The 27,408-nt window shown below is 38.8% G+C and overlaps 1 protein-coding gene across 3 annotated transcripts in view; it reads left to right on the top strand.

Moving 5' to 3' along the window:
• Ttn (titin) overlaps nucleotides 1-27,408 on the top strand; it is a 275,803-nt gene that overhangs the window by 117,060 nt on the left and 131,335 nt on the right. For 2 of the 3 annotated variants that reach the window (XM_076569741.1, XM_076569740.1), the window contains 48 exons: nucleotides 1,287-1,367; nucleotides 1,594-1,674; nucleotides 1,762-1,839; nucleotides 2,006-2,080; nucleotides 2,329-2,430; nucleotides 2,844-2,945; nucleotides 4,894-5,082; nucleotides 5,263-5,340; nucleotides 5,551-5,634; nucleotides 5,797-5,880; nucleotides 6,229-6,312; nucleotides 6,603-6,686; nucleotides 7,377-7,457; nucleotides 7,747-7,965; nucleotides 8,583-8,657; nucleotides 8,860-8,934; nucleotides 9,154-9,246; nucleotides 9,892-9,969; nucleotides 10,168-10,425; nucleotides 10,613-10,696; nucleotides 10,865-10,942; nucleotides 11,415-11,498; nucleotides 11,762-11,980; nucleotides 12,181-12,264; nucleotides 12,460-12,741; nucleotides 13,039-13,119; nucleotides 14,206-14,280; nucleotides 14,448-14,531; nucleotides 15,008-15,082; nucleotides 15,752-15,868; nucleotides 16,398-16,475; nucleotides 17,405-17,473; nucleotides 17,616-17,735; nucleotides 17,873-18,172; nucleotides 18,946-19,026; nucleotides 19,748-19,825; nucleotides 20,256-20,339; nucleotides 20,501-20,575; nucleotides 23,454-23,534; nucleotides 23,645-23,728; nucleotides 23,865-23,948; nucleotides 24,267-24,344; nucleotides 25,465-25,548; nucleotides 26,260-26,334; nucleotides 26,448-26,531; nucleotides 26,647-26,724; nucleotides 27,071-27,154; nucleotides 27,265-27,348. In XM_076569741.1, the coding sequence (XP_076425856.1) occupies nucleotides 1,287-1,367; nucleotides 1,594-1,674; nucleotides 1,762-1,839; nucleotides 2,006-2,080; nucleotides 2,329-2,430; nucleotides 2,844-2,945; nucleotides 4,894-5,082; nucleotides 5,263-5,340; nucleotides 5,551-5,634; nucleotides 5,797-5,880; nucleotides 6,229-6,312; nucleotides 6,603-6,686; nucleotides 7,377-7,457; nucleotides 7,747-7,965; nucleotides 8,583-8,657; nucleotides 8,860-8,934; nucleotides 9,154-9,246; nucleotides 9,892-9,969; nucleotides 10,168-10,425; nucleotides 10,613-10,696; nucleotides 10,865-10,942; nucleotides 11,415-11,498; nucleotides 11,762-11,980; nucleotides 12,181-12,264; nucleotides 12,460-12,741; nucleotides 13,039-13,119; nucleotides 14,206-14,280; nucleotides 14,448-14,531; nucleotides 15,008-15,082; nucleotides 15,752-15,868; nucleotides 16,398-16,475; nucleotides 17,405-17,473; nucleotides 17,616-17,735; nucleotides 17,873-18,172; nucleotides 18,946-19,026; nucleotides 19,748-19,825; nucleotides 20,256-20,339; nucleotides 20,501-20,575; nucleotides 23,454-23,534; nucleotides 23,645-23,728; nucleotides 23,865-23,948; nucleotides 24,267-24,344; nucleotides 25,465-25,548; nucleotides 26,260-26,334; nucleotides 26,448-26,531; nucleotides 26,647-26,724; nucleotides 27,071-27,154; nucleotides 27,265-27,348 (4,965 nt within the window). The remainder of the gene's footprint in view (nucleotides 1-1,286; nucleotides 1,368-1,593; nucleotides 1,675-1,761; nucleotides 1,840-2,005; nucleotides 2,081-2,328; nucleotides 2,431-2,843; nucleotides 2,946-4,893; nucleotides 5,083-5,262; nucleotides 5,341-5,550; nucleotides 5,635-5,796; nucleotides 5,881-6,228; nucleotides 6,313-6,602; nucleotides 6,687-7,376; nucleotides 7,458-7,746; nucleotides 7,966-8,582; nucleotides 8,658-8,859; nucleotides 8,935-9,153; nucleotides 9,247-9,891; nucleotides 9,970-10,167; nucleotides 10,426-10,612; nucleotides 10,697-10,864; nucleotides 10,943-11,414; nucleotides 11,499-11,761; nucleotides 11,981-12,180; nucleotides 12,265-12,459; nucleotides 12,742-13,038; nucleotides 13,120-14,205; nucleotides 14,281-14,447; nucleotides 14,532-15,007; nucleotides 15,083-15,751; nucleotides 15,869-16,397; nucleotides 16,476-17,404; nucleotides 17,474-17,615; nucleotides 17,736-17,872; nucleotides 18,173-18,945; nucleotides 19,027-19,747; nucleotides 19,826-20,255; nucleotides 20,340-20,500; nucleotides 20,576-23,453; nucleotides 23,535-23,644; nucleotides 23,729-23,864; nucleotides 23,949-24,266; nucleotides 24,345-25,464; nucleotides 25,549-26,259; nucleotides 26,335-26,447; nucleotides 26,532-26,646; nucleotides 26,725-27,070; nucleotides 27,155-27,264; nucleotides 27,349-27,408) is intronic. The other variant, XM_076569742.1, reaches the window with a different exon arrangement.

The following is a 27,408-nucleotide window of genomic DNA, read 5'->3' as shown; positions in this document are numbered from 1 at the left end:
TTTGTGAAATATCTTCTACGGACATGTTTATAGAACAAAGCACCTATCTCTCTTGCACTCTTGCATGTGACTTCTTCATTAAGACATTGTTGTGTGTTGGTTATGAGGTGATTGCGGGGAGGCAGTGCCGACTGGAGGGGCTTGGTAGAAGTGAGTGTCACCTAGATACAGAGGAACCCAGGGTTGGACGGCAGTTCTGCCTTAAAGCCCATGCTGGCGAATCTGCAGTAGGGCAGAGTTTAGACACTTATTTTCCCTGTATGTCTTAAAATCAATCAAACATACTGTAAACATTTGGGAGTACATTCTAAATGTCAGAAGTTCTTACAGAAAAACACCTGTGCATACATACATACACACCATTTTGTGACATAGAGGTCCCCAAAGCCATTGGCACTCTGCCCTACTGAAAGACCTGTTCCAGAGGGTGTCCTGTGTGTAGCTTATACTTTAGGCAACCGGAAACAGAAACTCAGAATGCGGTTAGCAGTGGGAAGTTGCATGGATAAGAGTGTTCTACAGCACTGTAGTTGTCGTTCAAAAGGTCGCAAAGTGTCGTGATTTATCCCCTTTTCAAAACAAAGTATAAAGAGACTTTCTTTTTCTATATGGTCTACATTATTAGTATAATCACTGACTGATTTGTTTTCATCAAATCACACCAATGGGGGTAAAGAGAAAACTAAGTCGCTAAAATGCTGGCCTTGACTGTGTTCAACACTCAGAACTCATGTACCTATATTTAATTAAAAATAAAAAAGCCATGGTGGGACACTCGTATAGTCACAGAATTAGGGAATTGGGGGAGTAGAGACAATTGGCGTTCCCTGGGGCTCACTAGTCAGTGAGTCTCTAGCCTACTTGTCAAGGTCTTAGCAAGTGAGGGACCCTGCCTTAAAGAAAAAAATGAGTGCACAGAACCCAAGAAATAACACCCAAGGTTATTCCTACCCTCCCAAAACACACACATACATATCTATAAACACATGAACACATACACACACACACATACACATACACACACACAAACACACACACACACCATACTAACATAAAAGAATGAATTCTATACTCATTTCTGTTACATCACACATTTTCATCATTTAAATGCTTCTGAAACATTGTATGTAGCAGTTACTATATCGTGACTTTGAAATGGGATCTTTCTGCATTGTACCAGTGCAGTCTATAACATTAATGTGCTGTGTGTTGCATTGGGGATGTGCCAGTATCCATTTATAGAAATGAAACATGCCAGCACTGACCTGCTATTTTAAAATTTTAAGTCCCAGAGGCTCCAAAGAAACCTGCTCCTGAAGAAAAGATTCCTGTTCCTGTGACAAAGAAGGAAGCCCCTCCAGCTAAAGGTAGGGTGGATTGCCTAGAGAGCAAGCCCCATTTTTATGTCTTGAGTGCAAAACAGTTTATGTTATCTGTTAACTGTTAACTGAGTTTGTTTGATTCAAAGTGGATGTTTTATGGTCAGTGACAATGCCACAAAAGTGTCTGTCTACCTGTCTAGTCTCTTTCAAAATAATTACATATTAGCTACTCTGAAACACATAAACCCAATTCTACGAATGTCTTTTCAAGTTCCTGAAGTGCAGAAGAAAGTTGTCACTGAAGAAAAAATAACCATCATTACTCAAAGAGAGGAATCCCCACCACCAGCAGGTACCCCATCTCTATAAAATAACCATATCTTTCTCCCAAGCTTCTTTAATTGCATGTCTTCATTTATGGGCCTGCTTGTTCTTCAAGTGCCAGAAATACCAAAGAAGAAAATTCCTGAAGAAAAAAGACCTGTTCCTCAAAAAGAAGAAGCTCCCCCACCAAAAGGTATCATCAGGCCTTCTTACAAAAGCTATCTTTTACAGGGGGATGCTTTAAGGCAAGGATGGCTTGTGAGCTTTGTGGTGTGGGGGTGCAGTGTGGGTGAGGGTGCTCTGGGCTGGGCTCCAGGGGGAGAGTGCCAGAGCTCTAAATGTGCACAATGTTTCTAAAGTGCCGGCTCCACCTAAGAAACCTGTCCCTGAGGAGACTGTCCCAGTTCCCATCCCTAAGAAAGCTCCTCCCCGAGGTAGGATTGCTCTCCGTCTTCTAGAGGCCTAGTGTGTGAGTTCTTGCTCTGTTCGCCAAGTCTGTCCCTGCTGCCTCTCCTTGTCTCGCTTCTGAGAGACTTTCGTGTGCATATTCTTGGGATGTGTAATTTCTTTTTCCACTTTTCTAATGAAAGTGGCATACTGCAAGACGTTCCCAAACTCTAGGGAGAAAGGGAATTGGGGTAACTCTTGGTTTTTAAGCTTCAACACTGATGCTTTCTTAAAGCTGAAGTTTCTAAGAAAACCGTTGTGGAAGAGAAAAGATTCGCTGCTGAAGAAAAACTATCGGTGGCAGTTCCTCAGAGAGTGGAAGTCATGCGGCATGAAGGTATATAACCAGATGGGAGGAAGGCTGTGTCTGTATGCTCCTATGGAGTCTCTCTTTAGGATGTAAATGTTTGCATCCAAATCTGTTTTTATCTTGTGTTGGTGTTGGAATGCATCTGCCTGCTGTGGTCTTCTGAAACTATCTTTTGCATTTACCTTGATCTTGAGTCATTCTTAGAAAGTGAATAAGAGATCTCTTTGGATTTGGACACCCTGGGGAATAATTGAAGTATCTTTCTTGGTCTTGGGCTTCAGTCTCCTCTTGTCTCACGTCTCACTGCCTCTTGTAGTTAGAAAGTCCCATGTCCTAAGCAGATAGGAGGATCTTCATCCATCTGTTGTGAACACATGGCCACTTGATGTATTCCAGCATACTGAGTTTAAATCAAATCTTATCTTTTAACCTCTCTGCAGAGGAGGAATGGTCCTACTCTGAAGAAGAGGAAAGAGTGTCTGTTTCGGTGTATAGGGAAGAGGAGAGAGAGGAGGAAGAAGCAGAGATCACAGAATATGAAGGTAAATGACAGAAATGTGTGAGGGATGATTGCTGGAGGGCTAATGACAGTTATCCAAAAGGAGTGACAGATTTCATCTAGGGGCTTAGTATAGGCTCCTTTTAAACCAAAAAAACAAGATTCAAGAGCATTCATCCCACAAGAGTAAACACCTATGAAGTTCTTTCCCATGTCTTCTTTGGCTATTCAGAGGAAATGGCTTTGTAGTTATGGATAACTAAAGGGGGCAGGTATCCTCATGTGGCTTCTGCCTTTTGTGAGGCAGGACTTGGCTTCAGTGTGGTTGACTGTTAGAAGGATGTCACCTTGGCTATCTGATATATAAATGGTGTTCTCAAAGTGTGTGTTCTATAACACAGAAGTCATCCTGTGTGCATCTATATATACACGCACATGCATACCTCATATAAAGGTCCTGTTAAATATTAACCTTATAAGGAGTGACTTATTTTGATGTTTTCTATTTTGTTTTAGTCTACTCATTTAAAAATACAAGTGATGATCCCTTAAATGGACTGTCTGTTCCCTAATTCACTCTTATTCACTCTTTAAAAAGAAACAAAATATATGATATATTACCTTCCAGAAGTCAGAGGCATATTTGTCCAAAACAATGAATAGAAGAAGCTTTTCCTCAAATCCACATATAGAAAAAACAATCATGTAATATCTGTCATCAGGCAAACTTGTCAAGATGTCCCAACAACTCCCTGATGCTTTTAATTATTGAAATAATAAACTTTTTTTGTTGTAATTCCCATTTGGTGAAATAAAGCACAACTAGATTTCCTAGTAAAATCCCACATTCTAGCTAACAGTGTATATCCAAAGGAACGTTCCTAAGTAGGGACAACAGTAGTCCTATTTTAAAGGAAAATGGGTGCATTCGTGACTAACTTGACTCCCTCCCCAATGTTAAGTAGATTATCAGCTCCTTAGTTGTTCTCAAGAACATCTCTGGCTAATAAAAGGCAATACTTTGTACCACTTTTCTTCACTTGGAAGAAACTCCACATAAAATCCAGTGTTTCCAAATTTAGTAGGATGGCTTAGAATGCAGTAGAGTGGGCATGACTCCCAAACAATCCTACCCATTGGGTTGTGTTTCCTAGAATAGGCCACAATAGTAGGCATGGTCAGGACTCTGGCAGGTTTGAAGATTCCATCCTTCCTAGAAATGTCTGGGAAGTCCAACAAAACGTACACATGGAACTTTCTCATCTCATCAGCCTAAGACAATTTAAATTCTTGATACAATATGACATATAAACTTCCTTCAGTGCTCCAAACTCAGAGTAATAGAGAGCAAGACACTCAATGATTCTTGTGCCTGCATTAAGCTGAAAAGCTGGGTGGACCCTTAGGCTTCTTTGCATTGTAGGCAACTCATGTATTTTTAATTAGCATTTTATATTCTATAATAAACTTTACATACACAGGCTCAAACATCATATGAAGTCTCTTGTCTCTTCTACCATAGCTACCCCCACAAAACTGGGGAGTGGGGGCATGAACTATCTTGCTTTTACATTTGTCCATGTTTCTGCCTTTCTGTCTTCAAACCTAGAGTGTTAGGGTTTTTTATTTATTTATTTATTTACTTATTTATTTATTTATTTATTTATTTTTGAAACCTAGCTTCAAATCCTTGTGCTTCTGTTGATTTAGTCGCTGGAAGTTTTTTTCATGCTCATGTCCTGTTATTTATGTGAATTTTAGCCTTATTGTCTGTATGATATGAACTAAATTATGGATGCCAATGCTCTTTATGAAGGCATATGCTCTGATTCAACTATTCTTTGGGTATTTTAATTGGAAACAATCAGGGATTCAGCAAATGCTAAAGTCTGGCAATGTGGACTACTCTTTTGAAGTGAAAAATTACAGCTGAAATTAAACATGAAAAAAAAATCTACAATTTTTCTTCTTTGAAATTAATGTCCTTAAAGTGATGGAAGAGCCTGAAGAGTACGTTGTGGAAGAGAAGCTGCACTTTATCTCTAAGAAAGTGGAACTTGAACCAGCCAAAGGTATACCAACTCTCAATTTTATCTCTAAGAAAGTGGAACTTGAACCAGCCAAAGGTATACCAACTCTTAATTTTATCTCTAAGAAAGTGGAACTTGAACCAGCCAAAGGTATACCAACTCTTAATTTTATCTCCGTATTGGTTTATTCCATCCTTTATGCTCTCTTAGGTCTAATTTACCACCAATATTAGAAATATTAATAAATAACATGACTAATAAAAAGGTCCCTTACATATTTATTGAAAAAACTATACATTTTCTACAAGTGTATTTTATAATCTTTTCAAGTGCCTGAGAAGCATGAAAAGAAAATTATACCAAAACCAAAAGTTCCTGCTAAAATTGAGGAGCCTCCACCCACTAAAGGTACAGTTTCTCTCACAGATGTGCAACACTGTCTTGACATATATAATAATGCCTCTAGACATCACTAAGGTTTTATCAGAGTTTGTCTACAAACACTTTGTTAGTATTGTCATTAATGTTGGTGTACTTGTGATCTTTATGGAGTTATGCACGCCCCCATAATGACACTGCCTAATAGAATTCAAACTGATATTCTCAATCTTTCAAAAGTTCCTGAGCCACCAAAGAAAATTGTACCTGAGAAGAAAGTTCCCGCTCCAGCTCCTAAAAAAGAAATGGTGCCGCCAGCCAAAGGTATATTGGGACTCATTTTGTCCATAAGTAATACCTCACTCCCTATCTTCATGTTAAACTGATGCATTATTCAAATCTTGATCACATCGGGAAGAAATTAAGTGTACATATGTTTGGCGCTCTTTGCACCATGGTTGACTCCATTGCCTGATGTTTTCAAAGCTCCTGAAGAACCAAAGAAGCCAGTTCCAGGAAGGAAAGTTCCTGCAGAAGTGGTTGAGATAGAAGAACCTCCACCGACCAAAGGTAAATGACATCCCCAAAAAGAAGAAGTAAACACGTAGAGTGTTATCTTTCTTTCTTCCTCTGGCTACCATCTACTGGGTCATAATTTTCCTATGTAGATTGTTAGTGTCTGTCTGTGATGGTGGTGTGTTATGGCTTTGTGGAGTATTACTTACTTGTTGTGATGTTTAGTTGTGTGCGCCTTATAAATTCTTCTATTCTAAAATCACAGTACTTTTTGGTGAGTAGATATATATGTATGAATGTATATATATATATATATATGTGTGTGTGTGTATGTATGTATTGTGTATGTATGTATTCTACTCTAAGTGTTACAGCATGCTAATCCTAAAATTATCTTCCAAGTGACAGAGAGGCACATGAAAATTACCCAGGAAGAAAAAGTTCTTGTGGCTGTAACTAAAAAAGAGGAGCCTCCAAGAGCAAGAGGTACATCAGCCTTTCCACATGTCAGTGTGAAGGATGTATTGGCGGTTCAGTGGTAGAATTCTTGCCTCCCATACGTCAATGCTGCCTTGTCTTAACTCTCTTGAAGAGCACACTGATTATGGGACACAGAGGGAAGGGTGGGTGGTCACTGTCTTCCTTTAAAATGTTGTGGAATGTCTGAAGTTCAGGAAGTGTCGAGTCTTTGCTGTCTGGGTCACTGCTATGTGGTTCGTCCTTTCTGTGGTCTGAATGAAGTAAGCAATTCCTTAAAGTGACATCTGTCTTTAAAGTGCCAGAGAAACCTAAGGAGGTTGTCCCTGAAGAAAAGTTTCCCAAACTCAAACCCCGAAGAGAGGCGGAGCCACCAGCTAAAGGTATATGACTCTTCACAGGGATAGAAATAAACTTGTAGGTACTGAAATGAGTGGCGTAGAACCGGCATCATTAGGGAACTGATTTAAATGGATATGAAAGAGAAATAAGTAAGCTATTCCATATCACTGCCAAACTAAACATTCGGATTCTAGAAAGTATCCTTTCTCTACCCTGCCCCCAAACATGCACAGTTTTCATTAAAATGTAGTTGTCATCATGTGTCTGTTTGTTCCATACATTAAACTCATCTGTCTAGATGTCTGTTTTATGTGGTAATCGTTGGTGAAATGTTTTATTTCTTTGATTCAGTATTCTGCTTTGTCCCAGAGGAATCTTGGGGGCAGGGAATAGAATGAAGGTGAGGACAGTGTTTGTGGAATTCAGGTTTCTTTAAGGTTGTCCCCAGTTCTGTGGTCACTGTCGCAGCCTCTCTTATGCTCTTACAAAGCCACCTCATTGTTCAGCACCCTGAAGCATTGAGTGGCCTGGGGAAAGTAGTTACAGGTGCAGGGAACAATGGTGATTTTCAGACCCAGTGGTTTTTTTTTTTTTTTTCTTGCAATTTCAGTGAAAGTTTATAGGCACATCACGTTAGGTTTTGTTCTTGGATTTTTCATGCAAAAGTTCTCTTAATAACACAATTATTTCTAGACTCTTGGGGTTTACTTTTAATAATTACTCTTTTAAAGTGACTGAAGTCAGAAAAAGAGCTGTTAAAGAAGAAAAGGTGTCCATTGAAGTTCCAAAGCGAGAACCCCGACCCACTAAAGGTATTTGCGCTTTGACTCAATTGTGCAAAGCATGAAGCCGTGTGTCTCTTTGTCTGCTAGCTGCCAATTTATCCCTCTCCTGTCCTCGCTTACTGATGACTCGAGTCAAAGTCTTGAACATTTGACATCACGATTAGTCAGTGTACATGTTTTGATACTTTTACCATCAAAAGATAATCAAGGTCACCCATAGCCAGTGTGGGAAACAGTCATAAAGGAATGGACTCAAAATACATTATCACTAAATAGGCCTCAAATAAAATACTGCCTGGTATCGATATTATTCCAGAAGTAACTGTAACAGAAGAGAAGAAATGGTCTTACACCAGAGAAGAAGAAACTGTCTTAGAACACCGAGAGGAGTATGACGATTATGAAGACTATGAGGAGGAGTATAAGGAATATGAGGAGTATGAACCCACAGAAGAATATGACCAGTATGAAGAATACGCAGAGCGTGAGCTTGAACATTATGAGGAGTATAAAGAACAGGAAGAATATGTCCCAGGTATGGCAGAACTATAGGCCATGTTAAGTATGCATAGATCCCATTAAGATGGAATGATAGTCGAGGTAAAAGAACTTTGTGTCACCTAGTAAATTCAACATTTTAAATCACTTCAGGAAGGGAACATAGCTCTATAAATCTTAAGGTTACTGTTAGGCTTCACACCCACAGGGCTCTGAGCTTCAAAATCTGACACTAACTGCCAGTAAAAACAAAGCATCCTTTTTAACCTGATGAAGACAGTGTGTGTGCTCATATAGTGCTGACTCTAGACACTTTCTTTACTATAAAATAAATAATATACACACATGAATAAATTCTGATTAGAAATTTGAAATGAATCCATGTACTTCCACTTCAGGTTTTTCTTAGTTTCTTTGAGATAACTCTGCACACTCGCATTGATGGCATTAAACACCAGTTAAGGAAAGAGAATGTTAGCTTCCTTAGGGCACCTACAGCCTATTCTACTTGGACCTCTAATGCTTATTCTAGAGGCGGTGCTTGCACTGTGAACAGAAAGGAGCAATTCTTTCATATCATTGATTCCATTTAAGGATTGGTTTTGAAATGTGCCCAACAGTCTAACACTAACTACTTTGTATATGCTTTTAAAGAACCCAAGAAGCCTATTCCAGCGAAACCTGCCCAAGAACCAGTACCTGCCAAACCCAAGGCCCCACCTCCAAAAGGTAGAGTGAGAACATTATCGGTTACAAAATCTTTTGTTTTCTCTGTCTGTCCACTGTGGATATGAGTTGAAGTGGATGTGTATAAATTGTGTGTGTGGGGGGGGGAGCAGGGGACTGTTATGTGGTGTTATTTCTTAACATTTTGTTCTCATGATCAAAAATCTAGTTTGCGTTTGTAAAACTCTTCATTGGTCTTTTAAAGTGCTAAAGAAAGCTGTTCCTGAAGAAAAAGCACCTCTGTCTATTCAAAAGAAACTCAAACCTCTGCCACCCAAAGGTACATGATGGAGCCATAACTGTCCCAAGCTATATTGTCACCTCTGTCTGTAACCATGTCGACCTAGACTCACCACACTGTCTGTCTGTCCTTCTTTGCTTTTACTAAGTATATTGTCTGGTTCCATGTCTTACGTGCCAGGTCTTTGTGCTTTGTTGTTTATTCTATGATATTCATGAGATTCGTTATAATATTCTTCCATAATCATTATCTTTAAAGCTCCCGAAGAACCAAAGAAAGTTGTTGAAGAAAAAATACAAATTTCAATTACCAAACGTGAAAAGCAGCAGGTGGCTGAACCAGCTGCCAAAGGTATAACCACCTCTTCCCAGGATGTGGCCTTTTGTCTGTCTCGTGTTACCTGACTCCAGTGTCACCGCAAAGATTATTTCAAAATATTTCTACAGCCTTGTATATAGTGGCTGCTCATTGCCCCGTGACTATGATACCATCCAATAGAATATTTTTATTTGAATGCAGTGACCATTTAGCATATTCCTAATACAGTTAAATTGATATAATGATATGCTATTATTCACTGACAATTGGTAACTATTTATTCTAAAATCATTTTGAAGAATTTTTTAAAAAGCTAATTCAGTATCCAGGTTTTCTTCCTTTATGTTAAGCAACTTCCTTGCACTCTTAGGAACCATGTTAATCCAGCAGTAAATTTGGCCTTTTTAGGGTGTCTCCTATAAGCAGAAGCATATGAGAAAAACATCAGTTCCAATTTAGCTCTGCTACTGCAAACTTGCTTGAGTAATTCTATGGGTTTACTTTGCTGTGAGATTCAGAATCCTTCCCACCAAAAAAAAAAGTTTCTCATAGAGAAAGTTATATATTCTATTAGAGAGAGATACAAGATTATTCTGTCTATTTAAAGTACAAGAAAGCTAGAAATCATTAAACATCCTGTTTCTGACTTTAAAATTCCCTTATACTTAATATTTCAAGTGCCCATGAAGCCCAAGAAAGTTGTCCCAGAGGCAAAAGTACCTGTCCCTAAAAAGGAAGTGGCGGCAGCTATTAGAGGTACCTCATATCACTTGTTCTAATGTGTTGTTCAACTTCTTTGCTGTTGAATTCATGTTCAGTTCTGTGTATGAAGTTATTCTGTGGGAAAGATAAAACCTATCCTTTCTTTTGCTATAAGTGGGTCTGGACTCTGAAAATATCTTAATTTTATTGAGCAATTGGAAAATATCCAACTCAAAGATACTATCTTTAAAGTGCCAGGAGTGCCTAAAAAACCAGAACGAGAAGAGGTTGTTGCCTTCAAAGAGGAGGTGGAAACCCACGAAGAAGAATATATTGTAGAGGAAGAGGAGGAGTACATCCATGAGGAGGAATATGTTCATGAAGAAGAATACATCCATGAAGAGGAGTACGTTCATGAAGAGGAATACATCCATGAAGAAGAAGAGTACCTTCATGAAGAGGAGGAGCTCATAGCCGAGGAAGAAGAGATTCCAGTGGCACCAGTCAAAGGTAGATGATGGTTCCTGCAAATAGAAGGGAAGCAGCAAATTGGAGTTTGGGAGTCTGGCTTAGTCCAGTCCTGGGGGTTTGGGCAGTGATGCCTAGGACCTTTTTAGATGCTAATTTGATACCTGTGTGTGCTTTTCACATTTTATATCTTCTACGATGTTTTCAAATCTTATTGCTATCTTTAAAGTGCCTGAGGTACCCAAGAAACCTGTTCCAGAAGAGAAAAAACCTGTTCCTGTTCCCAAAAAGAAGGAAGTGCCACCAGCAAAAGGTATACACCACTCACGCAATATGCACATAGAAGACTTCATCTGTCTTCAGATGGCTCCCTCTCCTCTTGCTACCCCAATCTCTGTGTGTGCTGCTAAAACATTCCATGTGCTTTATGTGGATGTTGCTCCTTATAGTCAGAACTTAACTATAAACAATGTCTTTAAAGTGCCTGAGATACCCAAGAAGCCAGAGGAAAAAGTTCCTGTGCCTATTCCTAAAAAGGAGAAGGCTCCACCCACCAAAGGTACAGCTCATACTGCAGCCATTGACCTGTGTGGTGTAATTTGGGGAGCCATAGTCATCCCTGCCCCATGGCAATGTTAATAACATTAACACCAGAACAAGAAGTACCCAGCTGGTCACAGAAGCCAGTGCCATATAGTCATCTCTGAATGTGGCCATGGAGGCATGCTTCTTTTTAACACTTGCGCCTTCTTTAGTGGGAAATTCTTGGTGAAAAATAAATTCACACTGTTAAAATGGCCAAGACGGATTACCAAGCCTTTTGTTCTGTCTTTGTCAAAGGTCTGTGTTCATTTGGTGGTTCTTACCGTAACTCTCCTGCATGTCTAACATGTCTTGTTTTGTGGTTAGTATTAGTTTCTGTCTTAAAGTGAAGTGGTTGACGCATCTGTGATGATTCACTTGTCCCTAAATCGCTAGAATCCTCTGTGATGGGAAAAATGTGATATTGACCTTGTTTACTGTCTTCTAAGTTCCGGAAGTGCCCAAGAAGCCTGTCCCAGAGGAAAAACCACCTGCACCTGTTCCCAAAAAGGTGGAAGCGCCACCAGCCAAAGGTATATGAATTTGCAGGGGCAAACAATTTTAGATTTATATGAAAGTAAAATACATAACTGGCTCAATAATATGTTTTTAGGTGATATTTAAGCACCACTTTGATAGCATCTCTTTACAAAAACAGATTTTTGTTTTTAAAATAAAATGCTGCTTGGGATTTCTTCACTGTGATTTTATTGCCTTATCTTAATCCTTTCCATACTATGCTTGAGCTCAATGTTTTTGTATTGTATAAAACTTTCCCTAAATCATTTCTTTAAAGTGCCAGAAGTGCCTAAGAAGCCTGTGCCTGAGAAGAAGGTGCCAGTGCCTGAGAAGGTGCCAGTGCCTGAGAAGAAGGTGCCAGTGCCTGAGAAGGTGCCAGTGCCTGAGAAGAAGGTGCCAGTGCCTGAGAAGAAGGTGCCAGTGCCTGAGAAGAAGGTGCCAGTGCCTGAGAAGAAGGTGCCAGTGCCTGAGAAGAAGGTGCCAGTGCCTGCGAAAGGTATTATTTCATCATTTATATGCATGGGGACAGATCTCACATTAGTGTTCATTCATAAGAAAATGTCCCTGTACTAACTACGTCTGTGAAAGTGTCATGCTAAAAATAAAATGTCTTCCATATTGTGTGAGCCTTTACCATGTCTATGGTAAAAACGCTGTGAAAGGACACATTCTTAAAGACAAACGATGTCTTTAAAGTGCCAGAGGTGCCCAAGAAGCTCATCCCAGAAGAAAAGAAACCAACACCTGTACTGAAAAAAATGGAAGCTCCACCCCCCAAAGGTACATTGTCTTGGGCAGGACCAGGGCACAAAGGGAATGGAGTGGGTGTTGTACAGTCTCACTAATTGTGTTTGCTTGACACTTGTATGTTGGTGACGATTGTGGTCAAAGAATATTTGCTTTTCATGTTGTCTTGTTATCGTGAATATTTTACATAAACATGGAATTTGTACGATTGAATAAATATCTTTAAAGTGCCAAAGAAACGGGAAGTAGTCTCAGTTCCTGTGGCTCTTCCTCGGGAAGAAGAATCTCCATTTGAAGAAGACATTGCTCCTGAAGAGGAAATTCCTTCTGAGGAAGAGGAAGTTCTACCTGAGGAAGAAGAAGTTCCACCAGAGGAAGAGGAAGTTCCACAAGAGGAAGAGGAAGTTCTACCTGAGGTAGAAGAAGTTCTACCTGAGGAAGAGGAAGTTCTACCTGAGGAAGAGGAAGTTCTTCCAGAAATTAAACCTAAGGTGCCAAGACCTGCACCAGGTAGAGCAGTTCTTGGAATCAAGACTTTTTATGTTGACTTCTGTCTTCCCATGTTTTTATTCATTTCTAAATGTTATCTTTGCTACTTTACTGGGTTGTCATCAAAGTCTTAGAAAACATCCTAGACACACCTTCATCTTACCTACTGTCACCTGCTTTGTATGTCTGTCTATTGTAAACTGTCTTCATGCCTTAATTCTAGTTGATGTTTGTTTGTGGTCCTATCCTCAGATGTCTTTTGTTATAGATTCAATATTGTATGTGGTTCTTAATGTCTTTAAATGAAATGTTTTTAAGTGCCAAAGAAAACTGTACCTGAGAAGAAAGTCCCTGTTCCTCCTGTTCCTAAAAAAGTGGAGCCTCCACCACCTCCCAAAGGTATAACCCCTCTCCAGAGTGAACACACAACCCTTACCATAGCTTTATCAGATGGGTCTCAGAAAAAAAATACACTTGTAAAATAGACAGCCAAATTTTACTTCTAAAGCTGATCAGGACACTGATAGCCATTTCTTTCTATTAGATGTTTTTCATATAGTATTTTTTTACATGAAAGGTTAAAGGCAGTATTATCATACAACTATAAAATGTCTGCTTCACTTGCTATAATTTTATTAAACCATATAATGTTTCATATAGTTTTTCTGAACATCTAAATTATCTATAGGAAGATTTTTACCTAAAATTCTATAAATTCATATTGATAAATTTCATCCTTCACTCATTTGTGATAAGTGCCTTGGTGACACAAGGCTGAAAAGAAAAAAAAATGATGTATTCATCACAACACTGAGTAACAGTTTATGTCAAACCACTATTTATGTCAAAACATTGAGTAATAGTTTATGTCTTTCAAAACAGATATATAAACGGGAGCATGACAAGTTTTGATTTTAACCTCAACTTTGCTTATTGCTGTCCTCCTCTGAAAGAGTCCTTTAGCCAATCTGAGCCTTAGTTGGCTCTTTCATAAAGTAGGGATACTAACAAATCCCAGTAGATTCTAATATTATTATAAAGATAAAATAAGACAAGGTATATTATTATGTCATTGAATGAAAGAATTAATATTTAAATTCACAGATCAGATCATGGTATAATACCTAGGAAGCATATTCATACCTTAAATTACAATAATATTTCCTGAAAAAGCCATGATGGCAAAATTTTAAATAAGTATAATGTTTCTACCAGGCTGTATAATCACATGATATTTTCAGATAATTTTTAACTAAGTTCTTAGTGAAATTTAAGTAAATAAAATGATAATATCTGGCCTCAGATAACCAGCCATTTGCTAATTCCTCTCCCTGAAAATCTCAGTCATCTCCTGTTGGGCTGCGGCTTGCATTCTGTCCCTCTTCTGAGTGAATGTTGCATGATGGTCTTTCTGTGTGTATAGACTTCTTGCTTTCTTTCTTGCTCTTCAAAATACATTCTTATCATGAAATGGTGTCTTTAAAGTGCCTGAGGTCAAGAAGAAAGTGCCAGAGAAGAAAGTAGTTGTTCCCAAGAAAGAGGAGGCTCCTCCCACCAAAGGTACATTACCGCTAATGTTCTTGCATTCCCAAGAACATCAGACATCTCCTTTCCTTTCACCCATCAAGTCAAAATGTCTTGTTCAGTATTTGTGAAAGTACCTTCTGTTATCGTTGTGTGCATTGTCCTTGTGTTTGTGAGACTGAAATTTCAAACTATCTTTAAAGTTCCCGTGGTTCCTAAGAAACCTGAACCAGAAAAGAAGTTGCCTCCCCCCAGCCTTAAGAAGGCCGTGGCTCCTCCTGCCAAAGGTACATGATACTGGCTGTGCCACTGTTGTCCTGAAGTGTCGTCCACGTAGGATGTGTCAGCAGACATGTTTGCATTCTCTGGTCTGTCACTGACGCTGTCACTGTACCTCTGTTGTGCCCATGTTGGTATTCTGTCCATTTTCCACTTTGTGTGAGTACATTTTTTGCCTTCTTTCTCCTCTCTATGTTATTTCTGAAAATTAAAATGACGGATGTCATGTATCTTTAAAGAGCCAGAAGTGACCAAGTACCTGTAATTCTTCCTTTAAAAAAAAGGACAGAATCCAGCTACCAAAGATAGTCTCATGATGTCACAAGCCCCTCTTCATTCACTTCTTACTGTGATGCGTCAGTGTTCACCGACCTCCGCGTGCTGTGCCGTTTACTCTCTTGGGTTGGGAATGTGAAGTTTGGTCTTTAGGAATCTTCTTTAGCTCTTGAGTTTTAAGTGCCTAAAACAGTCAATGTCTTTTAAGCCCCTGAGGTACCTAAGAAGGTGGAAGAAAGATGGATCATACCCCCTAAAGAAGAGGAAGTTCCTCCGGCTGAAGGTAGATGACTTCCTAAGAAAACACCATTTCTAAGCATCTTTGTCTTACCATTATCTCATATTTGGAGGAGATAATGTACATTTCACTCTAGAAAAATAGACCTTTTAGCTCTTACAGGAAGTGGTGCTTGCCTAGAAGGAATTGGGCAGGCCAGCTCATTCTGGTTGATTCTCATTTTTGCCTGGTTAGCCTGTTGATTTGTGACATATTTCGTTGAAAAGTAGAAACGAACCCACTAACCTCTTTATTCTTCTCTCACTCACTAATTCTGTGAAATGTCAATGTTTTATCTTTCGTGTGTGAATACTATAGGGAATGTCTCACCCAAGGCCTGCAGTAGTAGTGATGAAATAAGCTTTTCCCAGAACAACCTGAGATAAACCTGCGTAACTGGTGCAGAAAACCTGGCTTCTATTCCTAAATAATTGCTTGACTCTAAAATCTTTCCACCTCACTAAAAATAATAATTCCAACTAAATCCTCTAGGGCCCCTTCCAGTTCCAATATTAGAAAGTGCCTAACATATTTTAAAGATTCAGCCGATTTTTTTTTCCAGATCAGTGAGTGTTCGTGAACACTTAGAAGACTGAATAATTTGTTAAATGTATAATTTCAATCTAACATTCCAAGGATTTCTTAAAAATCATTTACAAAATAATCTGTTTCAAGTGTATGAAGAAGTGGAAGAACCCACCCCCGAAGAGATCCCAGAGGAACCTATCATAGAGGAAGAGGAGGTGGTGGAGGAAGAGGAGGAAGAGGAGGTGGTGGTGGTGCCCCCTAGAGGTACAGCCACGTCCATGAGTTGACTCTTCCAAACCCTTGCTGCTTCAAATCCCAGAGCTGTCTAACCCTAACCCCTACACTTTCCTGTACCATGCCAATGGGCCCTGAAGAGTACTCGCTCCCAGTAGCTGAAGCCTGGTGGCCCTGTCCTTCCCTAACTTCTCAGCCTTCACTGGCAATCTGACTATGAGTGAGGGAAATGGTTTCTGATACCACACTTTAATCCTTCCTCCTAGATTACAATCCTCAGCTTGGCTTTCAGTTCAAATGCTTGAAAACAATTTATTTGTGTGGTGAAAGCATTCACTTTTGAGAATAATTCTTGAATCATCCCTGAAGGCATTGAAATCTTTGCATAGTTTCTGTCGTGTTTTTAAGAGTTTCTAAGAGTCCTGCCCTACGGGTAGTATTATCATTTGGGTTGCTAATATCAATGTTTTGTGTTGTTTGGTTTATATTTTGATAATTGGGTGGTTTTTTGTTCATTGCACGTGATTTATTTTCACCATGCCCATAAATATCTTTTAAGTGCCTGAAGTGGCTCAGAAGGCAGTGCCTGCAGCACCCACTCCTGTCCCCAAGAAGGCAGAGGCGCCCCCCACTAAAGGTATAGCAAACCCCGGGGAATTCTGTAACTTGCCCCACCCCAGTGATCTTCTTTCTAAGAAGCTTTTTATCTTCTTGCAATTCTTCCTTAAAGCAACTGTCATAGCAAACTGACTAAGGGCAATTAAAAATGTCCCTCATCATGTCCTTAGATTTCCTATAGTACCAAATGGGAAGCGATGGATCCACAGGTGTATGCTGTGTCGATTGTTTCAGAAGTCTCTAACTTTAAATAGCTGGAAATTTTGATGCCTTACCATGATCTCTCTATATTTAAAAATTATGATAATAATTCATCTTTCCTACCCTCATTCTACTCCTAGACTTCATTCCATTATAACTAAAATTTTCATTATGCTTTATAATATTATTCACTATATATACTATTTTATACAGAAAAAAACACTCGATTCTGATACTTGGACAATAACTTTAAAGAGCCTCCTGTCCTTTTTTACCATAGTTTAACCTAGGAATTTGAGGTTATAAACTTGTCCTTTTTCATTGCTTCTTAGTTCAATCAATGTTCCAGATAACACCTTTAGCAATTGTGGCATACTACCATTATTACAACAAACTTCTTTGCAAATAAAATAGTGCCTAAGGCCTAAGTCAGGGTCCAAATTATCTAGGATAATAATCAGTTTGAAAAATTCTTCAAAAATTTAAAGTAGTAAAATTAGGCCTGGTGTTGGTAACATCTGCTGTTTTAAAAATAGTAAAGCTTCTTAGAGGGCATATGTTGGCTTCTAATGATACTATCTGCACAAGTGAGTGTTTGGGAAAGTATCCCTATTACCTGTAAAATACTTGTCCAACAGCACAGAACGACTTCTTAGACACACTGATGACATAACTTGTTTCTGATGTTTTTGTTCATGTGTGTTATTGAGCATTGTCGTCTAACTAAGGCACCTAATATCTTTAAAGTGACAAAGAAAATTCCTGAAGAAAAAGTTCCTGCTCCTGCCCAGAGAAAAGAGGCACCAGCAGCCAAAGGTACACTTTCTCCTTTAAACCCGAACTCCATTAACCATTCTTCACTAAGCTGTCTGTTTTATGTCCGTGTGTCTTATTTTTGATGTCCAATGTCCGAGCTTATTCTTGGTGGTCTTAAATATTAAAACTCTATTCTTTAAAGTGCCTGAAATACCAAAGAAAGTTCCAGAAAAGAAAGTCCCAGAAAAGAAAGTTCCAGAAAAGAAAATCCCCGAAAAGAAAGTCCCTGTGCCCAAAAAGGAAGCTGTTCCCCCCGCTAAAGGTATTTTGAGAAAATCCTTTGCTCTTCTTGTCCTTTCATGGAAGGCTTCTTTTAGTCATTTTTCTTACATTTCGAATTGATGTCTGTTTCATTTTGTGATTGAAAAAACAAATCTCTTAAAGTAGATGCTCTTTCAGGGAGAACTGTTTTTGAAGAAAAAATATCAGTTGCCTATGAGCAAGAGGAAATAGTCCAAGAAAGAATAGAGTTAGAACTCGTGGAGGCAAAGGTAGAAGAGGCTTTTGAGGAAGAGGAATTCCACGAGGTCAAGGAATACTTCCAAGAAGAGGAGTTCCATGACGTGGAGGAATTCATCAGAGTGGAAGAACGCAGGTTCCAAGAAGAGCACAAAGTTGAAGAGGTCCACAGGGTCATTGAGTTTTTAGAGGCTGAAGAAGTGGAAGTCTATGAAAAACCCAAAATTCCACCTAAAAAAGGTATAGGGGATTCTGCAGATAATACAGTTTGTTATATCTTTCTCTTACCAACTTTGTTTTCAAAGTACCTTGCATGTTCAGTTCAGAACGTTAGCCCCATGAACTGCTTTAGGCATGAGTGTAAGCTGTTTAATTCAGAAACTGATAAGGTATAGAGATTAACCACATGGAGTAGTTAATTTTCACAGACACGAGAAGTATGTGTGATACTGACATAGTTCCATGCTCCATGCACCACTATATGAATGTGTGGATTCTTTTTATAGCCTAGCAAGCATTACATGATTATCACAGGTACCAACATAATAGGTGCCATCCATTCAGTGACATACTTGTCAGTTCACTGAGGAATTTATATTCTCATCAAAGCAACCATTGCCTTGTTCACATTTGAGTTACCTAGGTGCTAACTAGTAATTAAATATTGAAAGCTTTTGCCATTTTATTGTTATCTTCATTAAAGAAATAATGAAGTAAATGAAGTATTGGTCATGGTACCCAAATTCTAGTAAATTCTAAGAACAAGACATAGTATACATACATAGTCTTCAGGACTCCTCCAGACCATGCCTAAATTAATGTGTGTGTAATATGTTTGTTTTATATAGCAATATATTGTATAAACAACAAAATCACAGCTTTCTTGAAACAGGCATAGTATAAATTGAGAAAAACAAACTCTTTTATAAGCCTTCATTGTGCAACTTTAATATAAGTAGTGCTTCATAGTATTTTATGGGTCTATTCTAAACAAAACACTAATATCTTTGAAGGACCTGAAGTATCTGAGAAAGTCATCCCTCCAAAAAAACCACCTTTTAAAGTTGTTCCTCGGAAAGAGCCACCAGCTAAAGGTATTTCATGGCACAATGATACTCACACAACTGTGTTCAGTTGCTCCTTGGTTGCTTTACAAGTTTGTGTTCTGCTTGGTGGTTTTCTTCTGTGTTTAGTATTAGATGAATGTCAGAATAATTAATATCTTTAAAGTGACCAAAAGCCCAAAGACAGGTCTACAAACATAGATGTCACTGTTGTCCTAAAACAGCCAAACTCAAGCACCTACTGGGCATCCTTTGATGCTGGTTTTTTATATGTTCACCAATATTCTTATTGACCAACCTCCATTTCCCTATTTATTATTAATCGTATTAAGCTGTTAGTTATAAGTACATCATAAGTATGTGGCAGTGCCCCTCCTTTATTCATTTTCATCAGCCTCTTTACTCTAATACATGATTTGAGGTTCTATCTTTAAAGTCAATGAGTATATAAGAAAGTCATCACTGAAGTGTAAGTTGCAATTTTCCTGCCAAAAGGAGCAGAGAGAGCAGCAGTTGCAGGTGTGTGGTCGGTTGTTCATGTCAAGTTTTTGTTGAGCTAACTTGGGGAGGTTCATGGCCTTTTGTGTTCATCCTTGTTGTCAAAAGTCAACTCTGTTAGTGCCGTCTTGTGTGTGTCTCTATTTTATGATGTGACTCTGTTCTGCTTTCATTATATATCTCTTATATTCTGCCTGCTAAGATATTTTCGAGTATGTAAAAGTAAAGGAAATTATCCCTGCTGTCTTTAAAGTACCTGAGGTGACCAAGAAAGTGGTGGTTGAAGAAAAAGTCCGTGTTCCTGAAGAACCCAAGGCCCCACCACCTAAAGGTACCTGCCTCTGCTGATTCCCGTCAGCAGCAAATCCCTATGAATCACTTTCCACAAAGGAGGGCAAGACCACTCTTCCCCCAGGACCACAAGATGGGAAAAATATTAACAGCCTAAAGGTCCTTCTTATTTTGACCCTCTTATTATTCAGTAATTAAACAACATTGGTCTCTCAGCTCTTCTTCCCTATGGAGTTGACACTGGACTCTCTGCCTCATGGTATGGGAAATAAGTTAACAACAGAAAACACTACTGACCCCCAAGAATGAGGCATCTCTAATATGAATTGTCAGCAAGGCAGCTGAGAAACACAGAGCACACTGACTTAACATTTTGGACATTCTACTTAATACATTCCGCCCCTTTACTCTTGATATTTTATACTTAATTTCAATGATCTTGAAAATAAGACAAATAAATATCTTTAAAGCACCTGAAGTACCTAAGAAAATCACTCCAGAAGAAAAAGTCCGTGAAGCTGTTCCTAAAAAGCCTGAAGTTCCACCGCCTAAAGGTACACACTGATGCTAACCCTAATGTGAAATGACTCTGTGGTTGTGTGTCTATTGTATAGAATGAACAAGTGTTCCATCAAATCTTTGTGGTTTAAATTTTTATATTCTTAATATCCTACATATGTTGTTAATAGTAATTAGTATACTAATATCTTTAAAGTTCCTGAGGTGCCTAAGAAAATTATTCAAGAAGAAAAATTACCTGTTGTTCTTCCTGAAGACACAGAGATATACAGTGAGTGCATACAAGCTGTGTTCTGAATCCAATCTGTCTGTCTACACAGCATTAAAATGCAAATATACTAATATCTTATCAAAGCCATGCATGATAAAAATGTTGACTAAAATTAAGTCAGCTGAATGTCTGTTAGCCTGAGAGAACTTACTTTTCTTCATCAATTTAAAAACTAAGCTGTCCTGTGCTTACAACATTATCCAACTTTAGAAAAGTCATGTGTCCCATTAAATTTCCTAACCTGTCCTGTGTACAAACATCTCTTCACCTTGAAGCAATTTATATTTCTCACACCATGAGGCAACTTACTTTAACTCTATGATAATTATTATAATTGGGTTTTACAAAATCAAGATAGTCCAATGTTATTGTTTTACTCTTCATGGTAATAAATAGGATTTGGACAGTGCTGGTTAAATGATCACAAATTTAAAAGACCACTAAAGCCCTAAGAGAATTAGCAAAGCTTTTTTTTCCTTTCCTAAATAATTTAAATAGTAAGAGAACCTAAATAGTGAAGTGTTTTGAGCCGATTCAGTATTCTGAATGTATACATGCTAACAGTCAACATAATCTTCCATTTTTTTTCAATCTGGAAAACTCCTCATTAAAACTCATTTTACAGTAGTTTGGGATTAATGTATATGATCACTTCCTCCTCCCTGTTCTATCCTTAAAGCTGGTTATTGTTACCAGACAGTGCTCCTTTCTAATGGCTGGAAAAATCATTTATTCTTTTCATAAGCTTTTCTCCCATACATTTCATCACTCACATTTCCCTTCAAGTATTGTAGCCTCATCTCTTTTCTTTTTGGCTTCTAATCTCTACATTGTTTTCATATTTTTAGTACACTCTGAAGCCACAATTTTTTAAAAAGATTTATTTATTTTTTATGTATACAGCATGTATGACTGCAGGCCAGAAGAGGGCACCCGATCTTGTTACAGATAGTTGTGAGCCATCATGTGGTTGCTGGGAATTGAACTCAGGACTTCTGGAAGAGCAGTCAGTGCTCTTACCCTCTGAGCCATCTCTCCAGCCCCATGAAGCCATAAATTAAATTTGATTTTAAAATGTAAATAAGTATGTAACACCATCCATGGGGAGCCAGCTTCTGAGAACTGCTCCAGGGTTGTGAATAGAAGACCTCAGAGTAGCGAGGACTTTAGGAAACTTTTTTGTCTGAGGGTCTTTAGAAATAAGTTTCTATCTATGTGTCAGGTAAATAAGGAAACACACACGCTTTCTGATGGTAACTTTCTCTTTTACTTCAACTTGAAAAAAATCCTCTCTGAAAATCTCTCTTGCTCGCTCTCCTGCCTAGCTCCTCATGTTCTCTCCTCAGCTCCCTCTGCAACCCCACACACACTCTAACACACACTCACACACACTCCCTCCCTCACTGCACAGCTCTTACACACATTCTAACACACTCACTCCTCCTAACACAGCAGCTCCATACATAGCTCTACACAGCCCACCTCATATCTCTTTATATAGAGATATATTTCTCTACTCTGTTGCAGTCCTTCACACACTACTACATCATTCATTCACTCTTTACTCATTCATTCATTCACTCACTCTCTCATCTTACTCTCACACTTCTTCTCTGCCCAACTGTGGACAATTATATGTTGCATTTCTCTCTGCCCACTCAGCTACATCCCTCACTTAGCACACACACCTACACACATTCACACACTCACTACTCTCAACAGCCAAACTCTGGACAATTATATGTTACATTTTCAGGACCAGACCTATTCTCATAAGACATAACTGTGTGGTAAGTCACACAGTTTTTCTCAGGCTAGGAAGGTCCCACTGACTGACTGGCCAGTGAGTAATGTTTGGCCATGCACATAGCTCTTTACCAGACAGAGAATGACACTGAAATTTAGTGAGCTGAACCTTGATTGGTAGGGGTACACACAGAAAGAGAATTACTGCAGAGGGTTATGTTTACCAAATTTGCTTCAGTTCCGACCTTGACTCAGCAACAAACACATGGAACTAGTCTTTCTGTATTTTCTGCAAGGGCAGCTAGTCTGTTTTGAATTTGTTCTGAAATATAAAATTAGCTGTCTTTGTGACTGATAATACTGTTATTTTCCTGTGTCAATTATGAAAAATATTCTAGTAATATCAGAATTACACAACCTAAGCAGAAATCATCTTCCTGACCATCCATAGCAGTATGTGTGCCCACAGATGTAAAACACACTACCAATGGGCTGTAGAAAGAACTCCACAGCTGTTCTATTTAGGGAGGTAAGAGGTGGCAATGAGAAAGTCACAAAGGAGCAACTGGTCATTAACAGTCAGTAACTCCATGGCCTTGCCAGGTGGGGCTCCCCATCAAGTGGGCCTGGTGGGTCAACCTGTTAATTACTAGTTGTCACCTGCTGTATACTCCTGTGACTCTGGTAAAGCCATTGCTGCCAGCAGCTCTCAGCAAGTATGTACCTAGAAATGCAAAGGACCACATGATCCCAGTAGGTTGAATATAGAAAGTAGATTTTCCATACTCAACTCAACATCACCCCTATTCTTAATGTGCATATGAATTTAAAATGACACCAATATGACATTACTAATAGCTTTCTTAAGGTATAAAATGAAAAAAATGTAGTCCCTGTTTGGTAAATTCCTCAATTTTGTTATCATAATCATGAAGAAATTCTGAGCATCCTTCATCCTAAAACTAGGAAGGAGGCTCATTCCTACTCAATTGATGCTTGTCACTAATTTGTGTCCTTGTACCACTGTGAATTTGGGTGATGAATGTGTATATAGTGTGTCATGTATTTCTTAATACTGTCCTCCATCTGTCTTGGAACACTTGTAGTTACATACACACTAATATCTTTAAAGTTTATGAAGCATCTGAAGAAACGGTCATAGAAGAAGAACTTGTGACTCATCCTCAGAAGGCAAGACTCAAGGTGGCAAAAGGTATCTAGCACCATCAACTCGATCTGAATGGAATTTATTTGGGGGCTCTCTTTAGAAACGTAATCTTTTTCTTCACCATTTATAATATAAGTGTACTCATATCTTTTAAGTGCCTGCTCCACCTCAAACAGTTGTTACAGAAGAGAAAACATATGTGACCATTCGTAAAAAGAAGGAAACCCTGTCACTCAAAGGTATATTTCAAGTGCTTCAAAACATAGATGATTATCTTTCACTTTAAGATTCCAAAACTGCATGGTATGTAATTCACTCTTTTGTTTTGTTTTGTTTTTACAATTTCTAATTGTAAACCTACTAATATCTTTAAAGAGCCTGATACAACCCGAGAAGTGTTTCCAGAGCTGAAGTCACGTGAGGCTAGTCTTGAAATTCCTGAACCTCCCTCAGCTAAAGGTACAAACTCTTGTCATGAGACTCTAAACAAGAAAACCTTCCATTTTGTGCTTGTCAAATGTTCAGTGTTTTATGTGTATTGTCCCAACCTCTAAAATACTAATATCTTTAAAGCATCTCTCGAAAATGCCCAAAACAAGGGACTATCTATGACTTGCCCCCAACAAGTCAAGACCCATCTGTACAGTGTACAAAGACAGACTGTTAGAATAAAAATTCTGACTTAAAGTCTGTTTTATACCTAGCTATCTTTGTGCATCACGTGATTGTTTTTGCCTTTTCTTAATTATATTTTCTTGAAAACTAATATCTTTAAAGACCTTGAGATCATCAAAGATACAACTCCAGAGAAACAAATTCCTGCAACCCAAAGAAGAAAAACTCTTCGTCCAACAGGTACAAGCCAGGAGAAAATCAAGTTTCTTATCTCAATTATAGTTGTGAATAACATGTGTGAACATACTAATCTCTTCAAAACCCCAGTGGTTGCCAAAGAAATGGATCCCCAAGGAATATGCTTAACCAACTGAGTATGTACAGTGAACCATTTAGAAGGAAACCTTAAACTCACACACATGAAAGAATTTACAGTTTATCTATAAGAACTAAAGAGAAAGCATGAAATCTTTGATGTTCAAATGTGACTCAGATATATTCTTTAATGGAAAATGGCTATTACTTAAAAAATAATAATAAAAGCCAGACTAGCTAAAAACCATCAACAGCAAAGCTTTATGGCATGCATAACTCGGCAGCTAAATTGAGCTGGCTTCACACACGCCCCTCTGAAGCAGGGACCAGTGACATCAGGTGACAGAGGTTCTTGATTGGTCGTGTACCACATGATAGTAATTCAACCTTCCATGTAATTCAAAGTCCAGTACATATCATCATGCATGCTATCAGTTGTCAGAAATGCTTTCATACTAAACTCATGTCCAGAACAAGCATATGAACATAAAACTGACTTCAAGTAAGACTTGAATGTCATAAAAATGGCTTTATAGACAACCATGACTTGATGTGAAGTTGATTTACCTGTAATATCATCTTAGAGCCAAGACTAAGTAATTCCAGTTCATACTGGTATTCTGTCCTGAATACTTTCTTGCTCCTCCCATAGCCTGGATTTTTCAAGCAATATATGTTTTTTTTTTCACTTTAAGTATTTTTAGACAAATCAAAATTCAAGAAGTTTAAGAAAGCTTTTAGGATCACAAACCCTTCATGTTATACATGATATTCTATAATTTTAAGAGTATCCAAATAATTTGACTTTTTTTCTCTGTCTAGAATCTTTTGCTTGTCCCCTCAAAGTCCCTTTTGGGTAGGTGGTGGGAAGCTGAGAAGTAATAAACAAAAGGGACAAGACTTAGTTCCTCTCCTCATGAGTCCACACCTCCTCAAATCCTCAAAGGACCCCTAGTAGCAACAGAAATCACTTCAGCTCACTTTATGGGATTAATGTCGCCACCAGCCCTTTTAACCTCTGACTCTAATACTAATATCTTCAAAGCATCAGAAGCTATGCAAGAAATGCCTCCCGAAATGAACACCTTTGAAGATATTCCTGTAGAGCCAGAAACGCCATTCATCCAAGGTACATGTCACCACTGAACATACATGAAAGAAGAAACTGCCTTCTCTCACCTCTTAAAACTAGTTTTTCTAATACTCTTCCTAAGTCCTATAAATATACTAATATCTTCAAGTCACCTGACGTTCCAGTGTGTTCCATCTAGAAAGTATTTTTGACCATTTTGCCAAAACAAAAATTCTATTGCAAGCATTTGCCTGAAAAATAAACTCCTGTCTCAGTTTCCATGGGGAATTCCAGGATACCCCTCCCCCATGCAGAGGCCAAAACCTGTGTGTGCTCAAGTTCTTTACCTAAGATAAGATCAAGTTTGCATATAACCAAAGTAATGTCGGCACTCCCTCCCGAGCATCTTCAGATCACTTGTGGCCTGATAGAATGTAAGTAGTATATAAATAGTGTGAGCACTGTGTTGTTGGGGAGTTGCTGACAAAGACACCTATGTATGTACACATTCAGTGCAGATAGTTTTTCCCTCTGTGGTTGAATATAGGCAGCAGAAGACTGGCTGTTACATACAATGACTGTCTGGGAGAAATGCAAGCCTTTCTTCTTAAGAATCATGCAGGTCCCTGCGTACTAGTTTATTGGTGGATGAGGGGGACTAGGGAAGAAAGAGAACTAGTTTCTAGAAAGTGACAAGCTACTTTACTGTGGCTACTATTTGCATTAATCATTTTAACTCGGAAACGTGAACTACTAATATCTTTTAAGAACCTGAAGCCCCTGCTGAAGTGGATGCTGCAGAGAAAGCCCCTTCAAAAACCAGAGAAGCCCCCTCTGTTACAGGTACAAGCTGCCAAGCCCACGGGCTCAGGAGCTAGCTATCCTAGTTTTGAACATACTTTCTTCTTCCTGGTGACTTTCATAGCACTAAATGTACAAATACTAATCTCTTGAAGTGCTGGACACTTACGAAGAAACCACCCTTGAAAAGAAAACACTTCGGATTTCTCGCAAAAAGCCCGCGCTTCCTTCAGATGAAGGTATATGTTGCTGGAAGTGTAAAAGGGCGGGAAATGTCTTCTGCTGTCTGTGCGTGTTTTCTGTGTGTAGTGATTCTTTTGGCTCCTACATGTCAAAGTATTAATATCTTTAAAGTGCCTGAAGCGCCCGGAGACGTTGTGGCCAAAAAGAAAGTGCGCCCTCCCCAAGTGCCTGAAGTTGTACCTGCCAAAGGTACAAGCTGGACGGACTCTCTCCGTGGGAGGGCAAGGGGGAAGACAGAAAGGCTTGAGTCTTGTGTGTTGTGTAAAGGTGTCTCCTGTACGTGTGGACTGCCTTGACTCGGTGTAAATTGACTAATGTCTTCAAAGAACCCAAATTTCCTAAGGAAGTGCCCCCCGCCCCAAAAGAAAGTCACCAATTCAAAGCCAAAGCTACCACCCATTACAAGTAACATTACAAGTGTTAGCCCTGATGAGGTTCAGGAGGGAAAAAAGAAAGTTCATCTGGCTTAAATAATGTTCTGTGTGTCTACTGTCTTCGTCCTTTCCACCTGTAAAACATACTAATCTCTTTGAAGTGCCTGGGGCGCCTAAAGAGGTTGTCTCTGAAAGGAAAGTCCTCATGGAACCACCCAAAGAGCCTGAAGCCCCGCCCGTCACAGGTATTCATCACTGACCTGAGGCTTCCTAAGATCTGTCTTCTGCTCTTGAAAATATTCCATTCTGTTGGTCTTCATAACTCTTAGACATAATCTCACTAATCTCTTTGAAGTGCCTGAGGTGCCCAAAGAGGTCATCTCTGAAAAGAAAGTGTCCCTGGTGCCTCCTAAAAAGCCAGCAGCTCCACCTGTCACAGGTACTTGTCACTGGCCTGAGGTTTCACAACATCAAACTCCTTTTGTTCTTCATCCTACTT

The sequence above is a fragment of the Peromyscus maniculatus genome, chromosome 4 (genome assembly GCF_049852395.1).
Source record: "Peromyscus maniculatus bairdii isolate BWxNUB_F1_BW_parent chromosome 4, HU_Pman_BW_mat_3.1, whole genome shotgun sequence".
Lineage (NCBI taxonomy): Eukaryota > Metazoa > Chordata > Mammalia > Rodentia > Cricetidae > Peromyscus > Peromyscus maniculatus.
Note: the sequence above shows the minus strand (reverse complement) of the source record. Positions and strands in the feature narration are given on the sequence as shown.